This window comes from Cryptococcus neoformans, chromosome 1, assembly GCF_000091045.1.
Source record: "Cryptococcus neoformans var. neoformans JEC21 chromosome 1, complete sequence".
In the NCBI taxonomy this organism is placed as follows: Eukaryota; Fungi; Basidiomycota; class Tremellomycetes; order Tremellales; family Cryptococcaceae; genus Cryptococcus; species Cryptococcus deneoformans.
Window position 1 is genome coordinate 1,970,701 of NC_006670.1, and position 20,000 is coordinate 1,990,700.

Genomic DNA, 20,000 nt, shown 5'->3' on the forward strand with positions numbered 1-20,000 from the left:
AGCTTGACGAGATCAAGATCGAAACCTTGACCGGAACCGTCCCTGTCCACAGAGTTGAGCAAAATCTCACCCGCACCGAGACGCTCGACACCTTGAGCAAGCTGGACGACATCGATATCTCGCACGGCACGGCCGCCAGAGATGGTGCACTGGTACCACCAAGCCTTGCCCTTTTCTTGAGGAGCGGTGCGGGAGGTAGCGTTGTCGCCAATGATCAAGCTGGCTCTGTGCTTGGCGGGGAAGGATTCAAGCCAGCCGGGGGCAGACGTGTCGACGTAAACTCGTTTGGGGTCAATGGAGACAACGACGGCTTGTCGTCCGTAACCTTTGGAGATGGTCTCGATACCAGTCTTGCCAGTCAAGGCAGGTTCACCTCGAGCTTCACGTTCAAGCATCTCCTCAACCGCGATGACGGCCTCACTACCAATGGAGACCTTGTCAGCTCCTGAACGGAAGTAGGCACCGGCGACTTCGAGAGCAGGGTGGAAGGTACCGTCCGGGTCGGTAGTGTCCTTGATTCCACCGCCAATGGTAAGAGGCACAAACACGGTTTCTGCGGCAGCCCTGACAACGTCGAGCATAGGCTGGTCGAGCAGAGCAGAAGATCGGAAGCTGGTGATGTTGAGGAACGCGACTTCATCTGCACCGGAGAGATAATATCTTTGGGCCAACTCGACAGGCTTTCCCAAATTTCTGACAGCCTTGTCAGAAGACTTTTCACGTACGTCGTACTGGTCACCCTTGGTGACGACGAGGTCACCGGCATCGTTGGAACGGACATCAAGACAAGCGACGATACGGTTGGTCAAACCGTTGCCCTTGGCGCGGAGAGGAGAGGGGTTGACGGGTTGCCATGTCTTGCCGACAGAGGTAGAAGCAGGGTTGGCGGGGGAAGACGAAAGACTGTCGACAGGGGCATCGAGCCACCTTTTCAACATGTCGAGACCTGCAGGACCACTCTTTTCGGGGTGGAACTGCACGGCAAAGACATTATCACGCCGTATAGAAGAGATGAAAGTCTCGGAACCGTATCTTGAGAGTGTGTAAGCGAAATCGGCGACTTCATTGGGAGGAGCAGAGGCAGAGGGGTCGGGGAGGAGAGCGGCGTAGGAGTGAACAAAGTAGTAATCATCGTCCACCATCAAAGTCTCTGTCCCCTTCTCATCTCCTTCAGACTTCCACGCCTTCCAAGCCTTGTTCCATCCCATGTGAGGCACACTTTTCCTTCCGTTACCGCCCTCGTAATTGTCCTCCACCTTGAATTCAGTAATGGCGAAGGGCACAACGCCCAATCCTTCAGAGCCGGGTGATTCGGAGGAAGAGGAGAAGAGGACTTGCATACCGATGCAGATGCCAAAGTAGGGTTTCCCAGAGGCAATGTATTTGAGAAGGCGGGAGTGGAGACCAGAAGTTCGGAGAGAGCTGGTGGCTTGGGCAAAAGAACCAACACCTGGAAAGATGAGTTTCTAGGAGATGGACTCGCGGATTAGCTAAACCCTTGTCGTACCTCAATAAAGCACTCACCTCAGCCTTGTCAAAGTCGCTCTCATCCTTGATCCATTCAAACTCGTATCCAAGCTTGTTTATAGAGTTCGCCAAACTGTTCTTTCGCGGTCAGCATTATTCCTCGGCCAGAGATGTGCGACAACCGGACTGACCTTCGAACGTTGCCTGCTCCGTAGTCGAGGATATAGAGCTTGGGTTTTGTCTGCGGAGAGTGACCTTTTGGCTGGCCTACCTCTAGGATGGGGAGTTGAGTGGCGGCCATTGTGACTGAACGAAAAGGAAGATGAAATAAATAAAAAACAATTCAAGAAATATCGATTGTCGTCTTGATGGCGGCGGCCAAAGAACGACTCGAAGAGTTTTCAGGCACATCTCACTTTTTGATTCCGCTACTACTCGTCCCTAGGAATTCCCGGCAGAAATAGACTATGAATGTATGTATGTATGCATGCAATATAATACAACAGTAGAAAAGATATATGTAGCAAGCACATTTATTCGTTTTTCCAGCTACCAGCAAATTTATGTTCTACCATCGCTTCGCGGTCTACCATCCGGACTGTCAGCGGGACGCACTAAGTGCCGAAATATCACTTACGGGTTCGATGCTGGGAGCCAAAGTTGCCCACTCCAGGTGAGAAACCAGTTACTATCATCAAGTATGAGTACAATTGCTACACTCGTGATATTGGCAAGACTCACCAGGTAAGATGACAACATCCCCAACTCGCAAAGGCTCTTGTATCCCTTTGAAATCCACCCACTTTATTCCATACTTGACTCTAAGATAACTCAAGACCGCATCCGTCCACACTCCAGGCCCTGTCCAAGCCATCACACCTATCGGCCCTCCGTTCTTGGGTTCATTTAGGACAGAGACGGATGCAAGATCTTGGGCGTTCTTGTAGCGGCCTTGGTCTTTGAGGATATTGACAACACGTGCGTTTTCGTGTGCCCAGGAAATGGCAGTGGCGGTAGAATGGAGGATGCGAAGGACGGCGCTCAGCGCGATTGGATGGGAGGGAGTTGAAGCCATTGTCCATTGAACCATTTGTATCTGGGAATGTCAATGAAAGGGGCATTTTTTGAGATTCAAGTTATAGCTTACAGGTCGAGGCCACCAGTCATGCCAGTCTTCTCTATCCCCAACATCCGCTTCTAGACCAACAATCACACTCGGCTTCCCAAGTACCTCGTCAATCTGAGCTCCCTCTTCCAACCTCTTCTTCTGATCCTCATCCAACCATCCCTCACCCTCATTCCACAGTCGAGCACCATGACCCCAATGTGATGGCGACTTGAGAAGGACAGTGTCCGTGTCAGAGTAAATTCCTCCTCGGAGGAGAACAAGCAGATAACGCAATGTATCGGCACGTAAGATACCGTGAGGAAGGCTATCCCATACTTCTTGAATTTTGGTTCCTGCCAGATTTTTCTTGACCCATTTATTAGCATCGCTGAAATATCGGCGACATTAGTACAGTAGCACAACATTCGGAATGCGAGATTACTCACTCATCAGTCAAAAGATCCCATTTCCAGCCTTCATAATCCATCCTCCAATCCTTCCAGCTCCCAACTTCTTGACTCTCCGCGTGTCTCAAATCCTTGTCCGTCTGCCACACATATTTTTCCCTATCCCAATCCCAATATCCCTCTTCTCCTTCTACCGGCCCTTCGTCACTTCTCGTAAACCTGTCCAAACCCTTTGTCAAAACCCCCTTCAACTCTTTCGGCCACCCAACGTTGATAAACGCCCGCAAATGTTTTCTATACTCTCCAATCGTGTCCGGTCCATAATTGTAGACGTCATCCGCAAAGTGTCCCAGTACAGAGAGCGCTTCAGCGGACTCGTTGATCGGTGGATTGGACGGCCAGAGTTCAAGACCGTTTAATAATCTTGATGAGGAAAGATCGAGGCCCCATTTTTGCGGTGATATATGGGCGAGCTTTGCCATTTTTTCTGCGAAACTAAGACCTCCTTCATCGCCTTTGTCTCCTTCTTGCGGGGTGGGCAGATATTGCGAGCTTTCCTGGACGTCCGTAGGTTCCGTCGGCTCGATGTCGGGGAGCGGCATAGGTTTTCCGTTGGTACCTAGTACGACACCAGGTATGGGTGCGTCGTGAGGACGTTGTTGTCCTTTTCCTTTTTTCACAAAATAGTTAGCACGGACATTACCTCTTAACAATGGAGAAAATATCACACCTTCCGGACTAATGACAGTTATGACGTCTCGCATCTCATATTCTCCCAGTACCACCCACCCAACAACGCTCAATATTCCTAGAGCAATAATGATTTGGGATATTAATCTGCGTCTCCGGAGACCTATATGGAGTAGAGATGAAGAGTGCTGAGGCTGCGTATGGAGATTGGGGATGTGGGCGAAAGAGACATGTTGCAGGAAGGGGGACGAAAGGCGAGTTGGTGGAGCTGTGGTAGTGGGCGTCGATGTGGGCGAAAAGCCTTTCTCGGGGTCGTCCATGGGCAAAAGTGGATTAGAAACGGGGATGCAATGATGATATTATAAAAAGAAAGATTATATACAAAGGAAAACGAGATGATGCGAAAAATTGATATTATGCTGCGATTGCTACGCTTTTTTTGCTGATAACCACATCTCTGATGCCGCAGCGAGATCCTGGGCAAAGTATTTCTGGCCCACAGCACTTGTTGCACAAATCAGCGGAAAGGTGCCTTTCCGTGCCCAAAAAAGTGCTTTTGCAGAGCGAGACGATGACTACTGGCCAAGTGCAATGCATAGACGAACATCACAATAACAAGCTCTTCTCTGTCTCGATTCTCTATGTATTCAAAATCCAGAATGACGATGTGTGATATATCAGGGCCCGCAAATGTATGACAGTCTGTGCCTGACGACGACAAAGAAAGAAGAGGAACCATTTCCCGCTTTCCAGCGAAAGCAACAACGAAACCATAAAGGCATATCGAGACATGCTACTCGTACCGCGTAGTACCTGTGAACATAGGCCGCTGACAGGGCTGAGAGGGACAATGAATGGCCTTGTTCTCCATAGATGCACCAGCCTTGAGAAGTAGGTGAAACTGCGGCAAGGATGATAGGTGCGAGCTGTGAGTCAAGTTTAATATGTCAAAGCCAGACTGTTCCTTCCATCTACATAAGCTGTCACTTGAATCGGGCGAACCGTTAGCCTTGGATCTAGAACTGGGCCGGTCCGAAAACATGACTTATCCCCAGTGTTGAATAATCAAGTTGTTAATGGCGAAATACCGCGAACGTTTATGATTCACACCCAAAAGATAGGAAATGCCCAAACAGTAAGCGCCGTATGTGCCACGAAATATGATCAAGCCTGGCATGTCTTGTGCTAAACTCAATGGAAGACCTTCCCCCTGCTGTCCTTTGTCAAGAGTCAACCTAGACAAAGCCTCAGGAGAGGTGTTTTCTCCACTTCGTTGAGAAATGTGACCAGGTTCTTTCATGACTTCGCACGACCACTTTGAGCATCCTCTTCACCAAATACCCAGAGTAATCAGGAAGGCTGGACACTTACTTGTTATATACATGCAATTCAAGCATAACCAGACTAACCTATAAGCATTAGCAACAAGAAGCAAGAAGCAGAATAACAAAGAGAAAGGCAACAAGAAGCAAGAAAGAGAAACCACAGAGCAACACGATGAAATGCCACTCTCGCTTGCTTCCACCAATGACCGCACGCGACGCTCCCTCGCTGCTCGGATCGGCCAAATCCGAAAATGATGCCGGTGAATGACTAAATTATTAACGGCACCGACAGATGAAGGAGGCGGAAAGGATGGAGGCCCAAAAAAAACAAGAAACAATTGATCTCCACCGACCGGAGAAAGCGAAACAACGACGGCCGAGGACGAGCGATGAACGGAGACACGGGCTAGAAGTCCGTGGGTTCGTCAGCACTGGGTGCCTGAGTTTGGATATGACGTCAGCGAGTAATAATTCCCAAAATCCGTGGCACATAATTAATCTGAGCCGTTTCTTCGGTTTCAGTTCTATCTGGGTTTTAGGATTGAGTGGTACGAGCTGGGGGTTGATGAGATTGGGTTCTTAGAGCTTAGATGCTGGCAGTTGCTGTCTTGACGTTGCGGTTGGGGGATAGACGCAAGATGCTGTGAAGGTTAGGTGGTAGACTTTGGATGCACGAAAAAAAGAAGAGAAGTTTATTTACAACAAGAAGGAATCAGCGAGCAACAACAACATGTACAAGGGGACGTAGCTAACGAATAATAGTAGTGGCTGTGCATTTCAACACCGAATCGTAGCCACCTGCAAGTGCCCCTGCAGCTTCCTAATCATACTATCACTATTGTATAGGGGGATTAAAGCGAGTCCTAGTAATAAGGAAACAGAGTGGCATTTGCAGAGTCTGGAATAGGTGTGATGAATGAAGCACGCACGACCATGTAGTATTTAATTATTACTAACAGCTGCTGCCCCACATGTTTCAAGAAGCGGCGGCATCCTTGCATGACGTTGGTGCCCCATCTTTTTTACCAAGGACATAAATTAAGCACATGCTCTTCAAACGGCCACCGCACCGTTTGTTCGATATCTCGCGCGAGGCCTTCAATTACCGCCGAAGAGGTGACGTGCCTTATTGGGGCTGTAGCAGTTGACATTTTCGAGTCAATTGCATTTGTATAAAATAGGATTCATTTGCGGCTGTGCATGGGTCGAAACTGCAGCAGCGGATAACACTACTCGTAAACCATGTAACGTATGTACACATCCACAGAGGCAGAAAAAGAAAAAGGAAGAAGAGAGAGAGAGAGAGCGCGAGAGTTTGGGGACTTCGGCCCGTTTTCGTTCTGGCTATAAGCGGATATAAGCGAGAAAACCCAAGAGCCACAAAAGGCGAAGAAAAACAAGTGATTACAAAACTCCAGGGACTAAAGTGTAATCCAAATCGAATTTCTCCCGCATTTTGTTATCCGGCGAATGAGCATTGAGGAGAACGCACCGAGAGCCCGGTAAGGCACCCAAAACCAACAGCACGCGGAGAAAGAAACGGCAAAAATGGGGCAGGTAGGCCCGAGGCCGATGACGGGCTTGATGATTGACGACACAAATGAGCTTGAAAGACGGGTACAGTGGGTGGAAAGGATACACCCCTACTTTCGATTGTAATGAATTATTCTTATTTGCACATACATCTTGTATCCAGCAACTGAGCCTGCAAAAGGGGATATTCGACTGCAGTACCTCTGCGACGAGCGAAAGAATAACTCAGCCAAGAGGAAAAAGAGCGGAGTCACAAGAAGCCGGTGAAAGCCAAGTTCTCGGCAGCGCCGCCGTAATCTCAAGTTATTTCTGTCCATCTCTCCACATCTCCCCATCATCGTCTTTCCATCTTCTCTCTACCCCACTTGTTTACCTTCACTACTTTCATATACCCCAGAAAGCACCAGCGTGGAGGTTTATTTGGTCATCGCATCACCGACTAATAATATCCTGCCGATCTCGCAACGAAATCAGAAGTATCCATCTCGGCATATAATTCTGTAATCACCACATTACGCATCGGCATCTCGACGTCTCATTACATCAATACCATTCCTTCAAGTTCTTCGATGTGCTTATAGCCAGTACTTTTCCATCCACAGTATTGTCGACATTTACATTGTTCACCTTGCGTATTCGGCGGTCGTAGCCTGCGTTTCAGTTTTTTCGACTATCGACTACGTCTCCCTGGCTTCACGACTCTTTTTTCTACGTTTACAAAAACAAACAACATTCAGCCATGCTGTCTTCGAACCCTTCAATCCCTCTCTCCTCTATCGACTTTGCCGATAACGAAGGTCGTCGACTCTCGCTCATTACGGCCGAAGGCCGCAAGATGCTCACTGCTCACGACGGTCTTCCATCGCCGGGCAACTTGACACCGACTGAGAATGAGAGTGATATTGGGGAAGAAGCTGATATCACGGACGAGCGCTCAAGGCAGATGAGGTATTCGGATGATGACGAAAATACTCTTCATACGGTGGACATGGAGCAGCCTGTCGGAGCGGCAGCGATATATACGCGGGATGGACATCACAAGTTGTCCAAGGTACCCAGTAGAGGAGGTATCTGGCATCCGGATCCCAGATGGGTGAGTCATTGTTTCGATTCTCGTTCTGGTGTTGTTGTTTTTTTCTTTTTCTTTTTTTGATCGGTTTTGAGTGCTGTTCTCGGTGTGGCTTTTGTGATGGTGATGCATGCCGGAAAGGGGGAGATCGGCACCGCGGGGAGAGCATAGATGTTCTGTCCTTCTATCCGCCCATTTCTGCGCGTTCCTCGGCCTTCCTCCGCCTTCCTCCTTTTTATATCTGGCCGTCTCGCTTCTCCCATTTCCTTGCAGCATTTTCGCGGTGCTTCGTGCAGTCTTTACCTTTGTCTCGATTTTCAAAAGTGCCAGAGACTTTGTCACTGTATCAACATCCTCATTCGTGTTATCTTGGTCGTCACTATTTTGACACTAGACTTGGCTTGGCTCTCTTGGTCAAGACCTCGCATCGGCGTCTTGTCGCCCCTCTACGCCCGCTGGCTTTAAGATCCCCTGGATCCCCATCTTGTGCTTTACCATGACCCGCACGCGTCCCCCAACGCCTGCTTGTCATCGCTCCTCACAACGCTCAAAATTGAGCAAACGTCCTCCTATCTACGCTTGGATCACTTGGGATGGCCGCACTCGGCCATCAGAGTATGTCGCCAAAAAACGGCGTGTGGATCCCGCTTCATCTCCTGTTCTTTCTGTGCGCTTCATCTTTGTACACTTTTAGCCGAGTCTTTATCAGTGAGATCAACAATTGGTCAGGTGAGCTGATAATCTTATCTAGGACGAAAATGCGACTAGTCGTAGAGCGTCACCTGCTGCTCGACCTATCGACGGCGAACAATTTTTTGCTACCCATAACAAGACCCTTCCTCCCATCCTCGCCTTTACCCCTGCGGTTGCCGCACCTTCTTCGACGTCTGTCAATACAACATCTCCGGCACCCGAAGCACGAGAACCTCAGCCTCGTGCTCAAACAGCGCCTTCCAGTCCTCATCAATCTCCTACAGCAACAAGGCAACCTTCAAAACATCACCATCCCTTGCATGATTTGCGACGGTTCCTGAACCATACATTGGGTGGACGAGATAAGCATGCTAATGATCATCACCATGAAACCTCTGGCCCGTCAACGCCGAGCTCGCCTTCAATGAACGCTGCTACGCCTGGCATGCAGCGTCGTGGTAGTGGTTTCAGCGGCTTGGCAGCTGGGGGAGGCGGCATGACGAATGCCCAAGCCACCCCTGCTCACTCTCGTCATGACAAGGATAAGGATCATGGTGCGCACACCGCCCATCTTATGGGCTTTATACGTCATCATCACAGAGATAACGAAGGTGAGAAGTCACACTCTTCCCTTGCGTCATTCTTTGGACATGGCGACAAGAAGGATAAGAAGAGGAAGGAAAAGGGACACACTCCTGTGGAGAGCACGGTGGGCAGCGCTGCTCCTAGTAGGACCCAGACGTTGCAGATGACTGGCGTCGAAAGCCCCAGATCAGCTGCTAGTAGTCCCAGCATGACTCCCGCCGATGTGTCCGGTTACGCCACTCCCAAGAACGCCTCTGAATACCCTGGTGTGCCCCATCCTGTCGTCGCGCTGACGCACCCATCTCTCCACGAAGCCACCCACGCTGCTCTCTCCAAAAAGTATGGTAAATGGGGCAAGGTTCTCGGCAGCGGTGCGGGCGGTACTGTGCGCTTGATCAAGGGAAGCTCCAAGACCGGCGGAGCTTTGTATGCGGTCAAGGAATTTAGGCCAAGAAGGCAAGGAGAGACGGAGAAGGAGTACCAGCGAAAGGTTACGGCAGAGTTTTGTGTGGGTGTGACGTTGAGGCATGTGAATGTGATTGAGACCGTGGATATTGTTAATGACCACAATCATTACTACGAGGTGAGTACAAGTGATATCGGAATGAAACAAGAATTAAATAAATCTGCACAGATTATGGAGTACGCTCCTTATGACTTGTTCTCTGTTGTCATGTCTGGCAAGATGTCTCGTCCGGAAATCTACTGTGTCTTCCGTCAGATCGTCGACGGTGTCAACTACCTTCACTCGATGGGTCTTGCTCACCGAGATCTCAAGCTTGATAACTGTGTCATGACTTCTGAAAACATTGTCAAACTCATTGATTTCGGTACAGCCACCGTTTTCCACTACCCTGGCAAGCACCAAATTCCAGCGACTGGTGTTGTCGGGTCTGATCCTTATTTGGCGCCCGAGGTCCTCAGCAAGAACCAGTACGATCCACGATTGACCGATGTCTGGTCTTGCGCCATCATCTTCATGTGCATGATTCTCCGTCGATTCCCTTGGAAGATCCCCGATTACAAGACGGACATGTCATTCAGGCTCTATGTAAACACCCATCCTGAACTTTGTATGAAGCCTCCCGTGCCCACCCCTGCGCCAAGCCTTGCGAACGGGAATGAGGGCGGGCATACCAAAGTCGGCGGCCCTCATGGGCTTCTGCCTGATGGTTCTAGCTCTTTGCCTTTCAGGGCCGAGTCCAACATCAGCGGAGAAACCGCCGTTGACACGCACAAGGGATCGCCCGATTCGCCTCCGAGAAACAACGGCCATCTTCAAGGCTCTCCCACGAGCTCATCTTCCGGTGAGGCTCAACTTGCTCAACTTCATCTCCGTGATGACAACAATGGGAAGCACAAGGATCCTTCAGACCTCAGCTTCCCGAGGAGAAGCGATTCTATTGTTTCCGTGCCTGCGAACAGGTACGCCACCAAGGGCGGGCTTGCGCCTCTGCAGCCCAAGAGACAAGGTACTTTGCCTCCTTCGAGTTTGGCCGTGAAGGACGAACATAGGGGAAGGAGCAGGGCTGTATCTAGCCCCACTAGCCAGCCCTCTACACCTACAGTCGACCACCGAGGCAACCCAATCAATGCCGCTGACGCCGGTGCAGAGAAGAAGGAAAGTACGCCAGAGAGTAGAGCGGAGACTCAAGCCAAACGGGAACGTGCTGCCAGCATCTCCTCCACCCGTACTTTCAAAAGTGGCGGTGCTGAATCCATCTTCCGTCTTCTACCTCGAGAATCCCGTTCGGCGATCTTGCGCATGCTCGCTGTTGAGCCTTCAATCCGATGCACCCTTTCGGATCTGCTCGTTGGCTCAGGGAAGGATAAGATGATGTGCTCTTGTGGGTCTGAAGAGTGTTCGGGCAGTGTGGCGCAGCCCCCCACGGAGATTACGGGTATTAGTGCAGATGAGGAAGATGATGGAGATGAGTGGGTGAAGAATATTGATTGTTGTTCGCATCATGTGGGGAGACCGTCAAATCATCAGCATATCAAAGTGGTGCCGGAAGAAAAACCAAAGAGGAAGTTGTTCCATTAAATCAGAACGCAGTAGTAGTAGTAGTAATGTGGTTACGTATATTTTGTACGAAGAGTCGATGTCTTGGCTTGATTCATTTTCTAATCAACTTTTTACTAGTTATTTATATGGATGTGTATTGCCAGATGATCTCGCGTTTCGGTTGGATAGTAATGATACAAACAGTGCCACGTGGTCGTTGAGTGTGACGATGTAAAAATAAAAGCATGAAGAAAGTTATTACGTAAGGCACCAACTTTGTAAGATCTACTCTAGGGTTTTGACGCGTCTAGATGCGTGCTAAGAACCGAATAGGGATTGCAAGGAAGGAAGAAGGAAGAAAGAAAGAGTATTTGTCTTGACACTTCATCCATCCCCACGACCCATGCTCAGGCCAAGAAACCACCCGGCAAACGTCCCGTCCGCTGCAGAACCCGACACTCCCATGTCCCACTACCCAAGCGGGCATGTCCACGCCCATCCAGACGCAGCTGGTGCGACCGTTGGGGCTCATGTCGAGGCAGAGTATTTTCCCGACGCTGACCACGAGGCTGGCGCAGGCGATACCCCGAGAAGAGCGAGCGCTGGTACCGCTGCCGGTGTAGGCATTGGCGAGAAGCGGAACGTGAATGAGCGAAAAGGATTAGCAGGAAGAAGGAAGTTTGGGTTTAGGCTCAAGGGGTTGATGGGAAGAAAGGGAAAAGGTAGCAAATTTGGTACGTAGATTCGGGGGCTTAGAGGGTGGACGGATGTGCTGACAGAAAAGTACGATGACAGGCCTGACACAGAAAGGCTGGATGCTTGTGACGGCCGTGGTGGGCCTTCTCATCTTCTTGAAGCTCGTCTTCTGTACGTGCCCACCATCTTCGCCATTCCAATTCATCTACATGAAGGCCAACTGATTCGGTATACTAGCTTCAAATGGTTCGGATGGCCATCACCAGACGTACGATACTGCGCACCTTATCCCGCGAGATTATCTCAACCACTCTCTTACCGATCCCGCGCCGTTCGAGTTCTGCCCTGTCTTTGGTCCTGGAGATGCTATCGCGGCCAAAAGGGGTCAATTTGAGCTGTTGAGAAGCCGTCTGCACACTGGTACCGGTGCGCGAGTGCAGAGAATCCTTCAAAAGGCGATGAGCGGTGCGCCAATCACGATTAGTATCCTGGGTGGTTCAGGTGAGGGCGCTACATAATCTGTCACAGATAGAAAGAACCGGATAAGCTGACAACCGAGCTTAACAGTTTCCGCGTGTACTGGTGCGGGAGACGACCCTACACACGAAAAGTGCTACCCCCACCGAGTGTTTGACTGGTGGAACACTGTTTTCCCTCATCCCGCCAATGAACTCACTAACGGTGCCACGCCCAAGACCGATTCTGCGTACTATGCGTATTGCAACAGCCACCACTTGCCTGATAAGACTGATCTTGTCATTCTCGAATTCGACTCTGCTGATCCCAAGTGAGTTTATATTGCGGCATTAGGACGTGAAAAAGAAAAAGGAACTGATAAGGTACCCAAGTGATCCCGAGTGGTTGCAGCACTTTGAACTTCTTGTCCGATCTGTCCTTGTCCGACCCGAGATGCCTGCAGTGATCATTCTTGGTCACTTTAGTTTACAAGTCCAGGCTCAGAACGGTTTTGCTGGTCCTGAGCTTTTGCACAACGTCGTCGGTCAGTTCTACGATGTTCCGCATATCAGGTAAGTTAACTCTAAAGTCATAAATATGAATGTTACCATGTTAACCACACATCTGGATTAATCAGTACCAAAGGTGTCTTGTACGAACATTACCTTGGAACACCCGACAAAGCCCGTTCAGCGTACTATGTCGACCCGAACCACCCCAACTTTGCTGGGCACGATCTTATCGCCGACGTGCTCATCTCTTACCTCCAATCCCAAATCTGTGCTGGCTGGTCAGCCATCAACGGACATGGGTACGACGTCCCTGCGCTCGGGACTGAGGGTGACAACACCGTCGCTGGGACACCGTCTTTACTTGGAGGTGTAGGTTTGCGAAAAGGTATGCCTGGACAGGACCCTGGAGATGGATCTTCTATTGGGTCGTCATTGTCGGATAGGTACCAAGGCTTGAGAGTACCTCAGATCAGGCTTGCGGACAGGCCGCATGATGTGCAGGCGTTTAGGGAGATTGAACCGTTCTGTGTGGCCGCCAGTGATTTAGTGAACCCCTTGCCGCCGACATTGTTCTTTGGTAATGGATGGGCCACTTATCACCCGCCAGCCAAGGGCAATGTCGTCGAAGACAGACATTACTGGTAAGTATCACACACGTCTTTTTCAGAGGTAGAGCTGATGTAGAATACATAGGTACGCCGACCGACCTACTGCTCGTCTTCGTATCCCTCTCAAGCTCGGAGCGGGTGACGTCGGTATCTACTTCCTTCAGTCACCTCTCGACAAGCCTCTGGGTGTAGTCAAGTGTTGGGTCGACGATAATGTGAACGGCGCAAAGGAGTTGCACGGGACAGCAGAGGTGGAGGACGTTATTGCTACGTTGGTGATGATTGACAGGGGTGTAGAGAGGGGCTCGCACTTCGTAGGTTTCTGTCTTATTTGGTTGGCCGGTATTGACCAGGATCTGACGCCGCATGAATAGGTCGAGTGTGAGCTTCAGGGTGAACCAGGAGGATCATCCCCGCCTTTCAAGATCCTTGGAATGTGAGTGACAGTTGCGGATACTGGGATCAGACGCTGACGGGAGGTGAAAAAAGCTTCACGACATAAACTCGAGGGTCCTTGTGGTATATACATGGGATATTTTGTGGAGAGTGGGATGATCATACTATATCTTATTTCTTTCTTTCGTTCTCTTGCGATGCATGCTTGTTATAGAAGATGGTTTAATGGAAACTACCACAGCACCATACGGAGTTGTTTGCGGCAATGGTTGTCGGGGTTATCTCCGAATATAGTGCCGCAAGTCGACCCGAATTCCGTCACCCTCCCCCGTCTCCACCTGAATGTTTTTACCGTCATAACATTTTCTCTCCACTTTTCCTTTCAAAACGCCCGTTGCCGCCTTCATACACCATGATCCGAGGATTCAAGCAAGCCCGTGCCGCTGTCAAGGTACGCACCACAACTTTTCCCATTCAAAACTGTCCACGGGAACGCCGCTGGCAGCTTCGTCGCTGGGGACCGCCGCGTTGAGGAGTACGGATGCTGACTTTTGTCGCCTCGACGGTGTAAACAGCCCCTCAAGACCGTTTCTCAGCAGAAGAGGAGCCTCTCTATCCACGAGTACCAGTCCGTCCAGCTTCTGAATTCTGTAAGCACACTCTCGCTCCCACAGACAACGTTCCCAGCACAGCACAACAGGCAGCTGACTCGCTCACTTCTTTTCACCCGCTGCCGCTCACAACAACAGTATGGTATCCCCACACCCAAGGCTCTCCCTGCCTTCTCCGCAGCCGAGGCTGAGAGCGTTGCTAAGAGCTTCGGTAAGTGTTTTCCATACATGCAGATAACCGGCCGACAGCCGGGTACACCTCTCCAAAAGTCTACTCGGGCGATATGCTGATAGTCGGCGTGAATAGGCAAGGACGAGCTTGTGATCAAGGCTCAAGTGTTGGCTGGTGGCCGAGGAAAGGGCCACTTTGACTCTGGTTTCCAGGGTGGTGTGCAGATGGTCGACTCGTGAGTTTTCTTGATATTCTCAACTACGGGTCTTTTGTCTTTTATTTGGGCTGAAGGAGCGCTTGCTGTTTTACAGTCCCGCTCAGGCCAAGGAGTACGCCGAGAAGATGCTTGGGTACAAGCTCATCACCAAACAAACTGGTGCCGCCGGCCGAATCTGTAACGCCGTCATGCTCGCCGAGCGAATGCCCCCTCAAAAAGAGTATTACGCCGCTATCCTCAACGACCGAACCACAGGCGGGCCCGTGCTCGTCACCTCCAGCCAGGGCGGTATGAACATTGAAGACGTTGCCAAGGAGACTCCCGATGCCATCATCACCACTCCCTTGGACTTTGACAACGGTATCAGCCACGCGGAGGCTTTGGAGCTCGCGAAGAAGCTTGGATTCAAGGAGAACGCCCAGAAGAACGCTGCCGACGTCTTTGGCAAGTTGTACACCATTTTCAAGGAGAAGGACTCTACCCAGATTGAGATCAACCCCTTGGCTGAGTTGAGCAACGGCCAGGTTCTCTGGTAAGTGCATCTTGGGTATAAAAGAGGTTCGCAACTAAGTGAGCTGTAGTATGGACGCCAAGTTTGGTTTCGACGACAACGCCGATTTCCGACAGAAGGATGTCTTCAAGCTCCGAGACACCACCCAGGAGGATGCTCAGGAAGTCGAGGCTGCCGAGTACGGTCTCAACTTTATCAAGCTTGACGGTGACATTGGCTGTCTCGTTAACGGTGCCGGTCTTGCTATGGCTACCATGGACGTCCTCAACCTCCACGGTGGTTCTCCCGCCAACTTCGTGAGTACAGTAAACGCCGAAGGATGCGTGGCGCGCACAGCTGATGAGGTTTTTAGCTCGACGTTGGTGGTGGTGCTACCGCCGAAGCCGTCAAGAAGGCTTTCGAGCTCCTCTTGACTTCCAAGAACGTCAAGTCTATCTTTGTAAACATCTGTGCGTTTCAAGTTTTGATCTTCTACTCTGAATCAAAACTGACAAATACTGTCTGTCAACTTAATAGTCGGTGGTATTATGCGATGCGACGTCATTGCCGAGGGTATCATCAAGGCTACCAAGGAACTCCACCTCGAGATTCCTCTTGTCGTCAGGTTACAGGGTACCAAGGAAGAGGAGGCTAAGCAGATGATCAGGGAGTCTGGTTTGAAGATCTTCCCCTTCGGTAAGTCCCATGCCGCTGTGAGATTGCCCGTATGAGTTTGTCTCGCTGACATGTGTTTGCTTCGTATAGATGGGCTGGATGAGGCTGCTGCCAAGGCTGTTGAGGCTGCGCGAGCTTAAGATGGGACGTTGAGTGGTGCGATTAAAATGGCGTAATGAGGATGTGGGCCGAAGGTTGTCGTCCTCTGGAAGAGGCAGTCAAAGGCAGACAGGACGCCTGGTAATTTTGTGCAGATTGAACAGTATATCGATCAAGACAATTTGATGATTGATCCTCTTTTACACCCTCAGGAAATCTTATCTAGGTTATTTTACAGATGAGATGAATCATTTTACGATAGAAGCAAGGGTGTGGTCTTTAAAGGTACAACAAGTGCATCATGACTTCTTTGATCTTTTCTCATAAGGACGTCTGTGATTAACATAACCACATTTCCGAAAATTAAACCATGTTATAAAGATAAGCAAATATAATCGGCATATCGTTACAATTCTCCCTCATCAAAGAATTGGGCAACATCGCGTAACCTGCTTCTTACACTCTTCTTGCTATCGCCTCCAAGCTCTTGCATTGCTTTCAACATTTTTCTCACCCTTGGATTTGCTTTCGATATCTGTGTCGAGTGTTCTTGCAGAGCTTCGTTGAACATTTGATAGGTCCGAAGGTCCCTAGCAAATGTATGAGTCTGTTTCGCCCCATCAGCCTCTCATACTCCCTTTTTAACGGAACGACAAGAAAAGCGCGGTACTAACTGGAAGAATCTCCAAATCCAGCTGTCCAGCAGCCAAACTCCATATCGCCATGATTATAAGATCCAATGCCGCATTTGCCACGTACTCCTCCACCTCGCCCACTCCTCCCGCCACCCCTCTCAATTCCTTTGTACTGAACCGCCTCACCATCTCTTCCGCTTCAGCGACAGGTTTGCTCGTCCGAAGAGGGGATGCGCGAAGGAGAAGGGTGAGGTCGTAGATGGCTTTGTGGAGAAATGAATCGCCTTCAGACATGATGAGGACTTGGAGGTATGATGAGAGGAGGTGGGGGGAAGAAGAATGAAGAGAGTTGTCAATTGCTAGTTTGAGCTAAGGATATAGATTTGTTAGTACAGCCAAGATGACTGGGCGTCGATACACACATTAGTACCTATACAACACAGTCAGTAAAGGAGCGAGAGAGTGTCATCCCAGTATACTCACGGAGTCCCTTGAGAGTATCCTTCGTCTCCTTTTTTACAAAGTCCTCGGGCTCGAGGTGATTCACATATCTACAAGCACTGCCGTCAGCACCCCAGAAAGCCTGTATATCATGACCGCACCTAGACAGCGTTCCTACGAGCAAGATGACGATATCTCTCCATCCTTCCCCAAGCCTTGCAGCATAAACAATCGGAAACTCCGATCCGTTCTTTTGGAGAAGCAACTTGAAAGCATGGTCTCTCACACGCATGATAAAGTCAATATCATGCTTGTCAATAGCCTGATAGAGCTCGTAAGCTTGTGGTGGCCTACTAAAGCCTTGTGTTTTTCCCCATTTATCATCGTTTGGGCGGTCTTTCAATTTACTATTCTCTTGCTGCCGTCGCGACCATGTGCCTTGCTCTTCCCTGGCAGCAGCGCGTTCGAGTTGCCAAACTTGGTCCTGGAGCGCTTCCTCTAGCTCTCTCTCCCTTTGAAGCTGCTTGGTCTGCCGGTTGAGCTCAAGCTCACTTTGTAATACCGACTCCTCTTTCATGGCCGATGCTGGTGGCAGCGGATGGAGGAGGACTGGGGATGAATGGAGGCGTGGGGATTTAGCAGATGCGACAGGGCTTGTGGGCTGGTCCGAAGGAATTGAAGAGGGGGAAGGAACGGATGGAAGTGCTTTGTTGCGGCAGGTCATTGTGCATTTGCAGTCTGTGGAAAGAAAGAATGGGAATGCCTCATTTTATAGCATCGCTCATTTTGGGCGATTAACGAAGGTGGAGGTCAATTCACTGGCTGCGTGGAACTGACGTGCCGGCATAACAAAAGATGTCGAGCCCCATTCGTTATTATGCCGTGCATCTTATTTATCTTCTGTACAAGTTACCATATGAAATACAGGCTGAGGGACGGCTTTACTGTCAATAATTGAGAAGACTCCTAGGTCATCCTACTATATAACATCCAGCTATGAAGGAAGATCTGGTTGTTCGCATGCGAAGAAGCAATTGATGTGGTCCAAATAATTAGACCCAGCAAAGCTCCGGTCTGTGGAAGATAAGGTTTTCAAAGATGCAAGGATGTTCCTTTCAGCATTGACGGCTTCGGCACAGTAACGTACTCCCTCATCCTCTGCCAAGTTTTTTACTTCCAAATGTGCCTCAGAACCGACTCTAATGACTTCTCCCAAAACAAATTTCTCATTGAATCCCAAATCGCCCTCCGCATAAAATTGCCAAGCAGCAGCTTGGGTATCACCGTTGCACGAAACATGGATGTTAACCGGTTTGCCATCTCCCTGGCCCCTCAAAACATCAATAGCAGGTTCTTCTAAAGAAATACCGATCCAGTTGTATCTAAATCCCCTGTTAACTCTGGACAAATTGCCCTTCCGGCTGGGAATCCAAGTATGCATGGAAGAGAACTTTGCCATCCTCCTTGAACTCGGTGATGGCTCCGGCTTGACCCCAGTTGGCAAAAGTGTTGTCATTGGGCAAGAGTTGGGCGTTACCTTGGGAGTAGGCGAGCAAACCATCGGGTGCAGGGTATGACCGGAGGGCAGAGACTATACCGGCGGCGTGGTTGGGTTGGATATAAGGGCTCGAGAGAAGCTGCTGATGGTTTCATCAATCGAATGAGCAGTCTTGTCGTGGAGGGGGATCGTTTCGATCATGCCGTTGGGAGCGGGAGATATATCGAGCGTCGTGCTGGTAAGCGAATCGAGCTTCGGGTTCGACTTTGAAAGAAGATCGTTTGTGAAAACCATCCAGTTGCCTAGTGAAATCTCCGCTGGTACCGTTGATCTTGAATATAGCAGCATAATTTCGCGCAGGGATGAGGTAGTTGCCGTGGTTACCTTTAGCGATATTGTTGACGTAAAAGTAGTTGTAGGCATCGGCGGCGCCGGTACCGTAGCCGACAGAGGTGCCTCGGCCGCCCTTTAGGGGAGAGCACTGTCTACGAGGAGGTTAGTCGGTGTTTGTTTCGCTTTGCCCAGGATTCTTTCATTCACAGGAAGGATCAACATGTTCAAGACTGTTCCATTCGAAAAGAACTCCTCCGGTCTCAATGTCAACTTCTGGAGATGAGAAGATATTAGCGACAGGAAAAAGTGAGAAACTATAGAGATCTCACCTTGGAAGCTACCAGCAAGGATCCAATCCTGCTCCTTCTCTCCATTGTACGGCTGCAAGTCGTGGATGGTAATAATAGGACTCTCAATCAAGATCGTCTTACCATCGAGAACCAAAAACTCATGGACAGAAAGATGGTGATGGCTTCGAGCTTGAAAATTTTTGATAAATTTGTAATTGTCATCGGGAATCCCATAATTGCCGTGCATCAGACCACACTCCTTCATTCATTGACCCTTGCGTAGCACGAAGCACGGGTTTGCCATTAAAGACGTCAGGTCGGAAATTGGCAGTCCAGTCACCGTAATATCCGAGTCCAGACCATACCAAATGTCCGTTATCTCGGAACATGTAGGCCCAGTTCGGCAGGACCATAGCTACCTGGGACAAAGCCCTGATAACGAGCGACAAAGATCAAGTCACTTTCGACATTATCAGAGTCAGCTGGGACGGTGACGTTGAGTTAAGAGGGGGAAAGATGGGGGCGAGAATGATACTGTCAAGCTGCGGAGACAGATCGGAGCAGGACCGCCAAGACGACCAAAAATGTGGATGTGACGACAACAATCATGGTGAACGTTGTCCTTCATGGTGATGACAGGGGCCGAGAGGTCTGATGAATTATTCCATCCTTTTATTCGTGATTTCTGGAATATGAACTGTAATGAATGTCGGAAGGAGACGACTGCGGCTATGAAGATTATGAGGATATAAGTATGAGAAGTATGGCGATATGCAACCTGCCGGTGCAGAGGGCGATTGCGTGCGCTGAAAACGTTGGTGAAGTGTGTCATAGAACGGCCCACAATGTACCGAGCCGGAGCGCATACAAATTGGTCAACACGATAAGCAAGCACGCATTAGTAGAAACTGCAAATCATCAGCGAAGAATACGGTTGGAGGATTAAGGCAAGTTGAATATGGGATTGCAAAAAAGATGGCTCACGGCAC

The 20,000-nt window shown here is 49.8% G+C and overlaps 7 protein-coding genes across 8 annotated transcripts in view; 3 read left to right on the forward strand and 4 right to left on the reverse strand.

Annotated features, from left to right (window-relative positions):
• CNA07220 (imidazoleglycerol phosphate synthase, putative) overlaps positions 1-1,814 on the reverse strand; it is a 2,163-nt gene extending 349 nt beyond the window's left edge. Inside the window, exons 1-3 of the mRNA XM_567040.2 lie at positions 1,659-1,814; positions 1,525-1,600; positions 1-1,466 (exon numbers count right to left, since the gene is read on the reverse strand). The exon at positions 1-1,466 is cut by the window's left edge and continues 349 nt beyond it. Of these exons, the coding sequence (XP_567040.1) occupies positions 1-1,466; positions 1,525-1,600; positions 1,659-1,768 (1,652 nt within the window). The 5' untranslated portion in view covers positions 1,769-1,814. The remainder of the gene's footprint in view (positions 1,467-1,524; positions 1,601-1,658) is intronic.
• Positions 1,815-1,945: 131 nt separating this feature from the next.
• CNA07230 (alpha-1,6-mannosyltransferase, putative) lies at positions 1,946-4,090 on the reverse strand. Its single transcript, XM_567041.2, has 6 exons — positions 3,713-4,090; positions 3,022-3,652; positions 2,615-2,963; positions 2,209-2,563; positions 2,105-2,155; positions 1,946-2,053 (listed from the first exon to the last, which is right to left on the reverse strand). Exons 1-6 carry the CDS (start codon positions 3,990-3,992, stop codon positions 2,001-2,003), a joined length of 1,719 nt encoding a protein of 572 aa, XP_567041.1. The 5' UTR covers positions 3,993-4,090; the 3' UTR covers positions 1,946-2,000.
• A 2,587-nt stretch (positions 4,091-6,677) lies between these two features.
• CNA07240 (CAP64 gene product - related) lies at positions 6,678-11,054 on the forward strand. The gene is made up of 3 exons (XM_024656376.1): positions 6,678-7,623; positions 8,351-9,460; positions 9,512-11,054. Exons 1-3 carry the CDS (start codon positions 7,270-7,272, stop codon positions 10,919-10,921), a joined length of 2,874 nt encoding a protein of 957 aa, XP_024512005.1. The 5' UTR covers positions 6,678-7,269; the 3' UTR covers positions 10,922-11,054.
• Positions 11,055-11,222: 168 nt separating this feature from the next.
• On the forward strand, positions 11,223-13,764 carry CNA07250 (capsular associated protein, putative). 2 transcript variants are annotated; one of them, XM_567257.2, is made up of 10 exons: positions 11,223-11,394; positions 11,461-11,616; positions 11,678-11,749; positions 11,816-12,079; positions 12,146-12,365; positions 12,427-12,606; positions 12,672-13,187; positions 13,240-13,468; positions 13,529-13,590; positions 13,644-13,764. In XM_567257.2, exons 1-10 carry the CDS (start codon positions 11,286-11,288, stop codon positions 13,654-13,656), a joined length of 1,821 nt encoding a protein of 606 aa, XP_567257.1. In that variant the 5' UTR covers positions 11,223-11,285; the 3' UTR covers positions 13,657-13,764. The 2 variants fall into 2 exon arrangements, with proteins under 2 accessions (XP_567257.1, XP_567258.1); XM_567258.2 differs by having other exon boundaries at positions 11,223-11,616.
• A 148-nt stretch (positions 13,765-13,912) lies between these two features.
• Positions 13,913-16,077, forward strand: CNA07260 (succinate-CoA ligase (ADP-forming), putative). Its single transcript, XM_567043.2, has 9 exons — positions 13,913-14,001; positions 14,126-14,200; positions 14,300-14,372; positions 14,469-14,568; positions 14,645-15,082; positions 15,132-15,357; positions 15,414-15,510; positions 15,578-15,736; positions 15,806-16,077. Exons 1-9 carry the CDS (start codon positions 13,963-13,965, stop codon positions 15,853-15,855), a joined length of 1,257 nt encoding a protein of 418 aa, XP_567043.1. The 5' UTR covers positions 13,913-13,962; the 3' UTR covers positions 15,856-16,077.
• A 57-nt stretch (positions 16,078-16,134) lies between these two features.
• CNA07265 (hypothetical protein) lies at positions 16,135-17,618 on the reverse strand. Its single transcript, XM_024656110.1, has 5 exons — positions 17,052-17,618; positions 16,933-17,000; positions 16,872-16,879; positions 16,489-16,818; positions 16,135-16,421 (listed from the first exon to the last, which is right to left on the reverse strand). Exons 1-5 carry the CDS (start codon positions 17,612-17,614, stop codon positions 16,221-16,223), a joined length of 1,170 nt encoding a protein of 389 aa, XP_024514182.1. The 5' UTR covers positions 17,615-17,618; the 3' UTR covers positions 16,135-16,220.
• An 81-nt stretch (positions 17,619-17,699) lies between these two features.
• On the reverse strand, positions 17,700-19,947 carry CNA07270 (expressed protein). The gene is made up of 3 exons (XM_024656111.1): positions 19,051-19,947; positions 18,929-18,994; positions 17,700-18,873 (listed from the first exon to the last, which is right to left on the reverse strand). The coding sequence occupies exons 1-3, from the start codon at positions 19,274-19,276 to the stop codon at positions 18,857-18,859; spliced, it is 309 nt and encodes a 102-aa protein (XP_024514183.1). The 5' UTR covers positions 19,277-19,947; the 3' UTR covers positions 17,700-18,856.
• Positions 19,948-20,000: the final 53 nt, after the last annotated feature.

Bases quoted from the DNA above. Each gene is read 5' to 3' on its own strand.
- CNA07230 (XM_567041.2), bottom strand. From the start codon at position 3,992: ATGGACGACCCCGAGAAAGGCTTTTCGCCCACATCGACGCCCACTACC. The intron at 3,653-3,712 runs GTGTGATATTTT...TTGTGAAAAAAG, and splicing joins AACTGTCATTAGTCCGGAAG to GAAAAGGACAACAACGTCCT. The intron at 2,156-2,208 runs GTGAGTCTTGCC...ACTTGATGATAG, and splicing joins GGATGTTGTCATCTTACCTG to TAACTGGTTTCTCACCTGGA.
- CNA07240 (XM_024656376.1), top strand. From the start codon at position 7,270: ATGCTGTCTTCGAACCCTTCAATCCCTCTCTCCTCTATCGACTTTGCC. The intron at 7,624-8,350 runs GTGAGTCATTGT...AATCTTATCTAG, and splicing joins GGCATCCGGATCCCAGATGG to GACGAAAATGCGACTAGTCG. The intron at 9,461-9,511 runs GTGAGTACAAGT...AAATCTGCACAG, and splicing joins ACCACAATCATTACTACGAG to ATTATGGAGTACGCTCCTTA.
- CNA07260 (XM_567043.2), top strand. From the start codon at position 13,963: ATGATCCGAGGATTCAAGCAAGCCCGTGCCGCTGTCAAG. The intron at 14,373-14,468 runs GTAAGTGTTTTC...CGGCGTGAATAG, and splicing joins GAGCGTTGCTAAGAGCTTCG to GCAAGGACGAGCTTGTGATC. The intron at 15,737-15,805 runs GTAAGTCCCATG...TGCTTCGTATAG, and splicing joins TTTGAAGATCTTCCCCTTCG to ATGGGCTGGATGAGGCTGCT.
- CNA07250 (XM_567258.2), top strand. From the start codon at position 11,286: ATGCTCAGGCCAAGAAACCACCCGGCAAACGTCCCGTCCGCTGCAGAA. The intron at 11,617-11,677 runs GTACGTAGATTC...GTACGATGACAG, and splicing joins GGGAAAAGGTAGCAAATTTG to GCCTGACACAGAAAGGCTGG. The intron at 12,080-12,145 runs GTGAGGGCGCTA...CGAGCTTAACAG, and splicing joins TAGTATCCTGGGTGGTTCAG to TTTCCGCGTGTACTGGTGCG.
- CNA07270 (XM_024656111.1), bottom strand. From the start codon at position 19,276: ATGAAGGAGTGTGGTCTGATGCACGGCAATTATGGGATTCCCGATGAC. The intron at 18,995-19,050 runs GTGAGATCTCTA...TCTCATCTCCAG, and splicing joins CCTTGCTGGTAGCTTCCAAG to AAGTTGACATTGAGACCGGA.
- CNA07265 (XM_024656110.1), bottom strand. From the start codon at position 17,614: ATGACCTGCCGCAACAAAGCACTTCCATCCGTTCCTTCCCCCTCTTCA. The intron at 17,001-17,051 runs GTGCGGTCATGA...CAGTGCTTGTAG, and splicing joins CTCGTAGGAACGCTGTCTAG to ATATGTGAATCACCTCGAGC. The intron at 16,422-16,488 runs GTTAGTACCGCG...GGGGCGAAACAG, and splicing joins TGGATTTGGAGATTCTTCCA to ACTCATACATTTGCTAGGGA.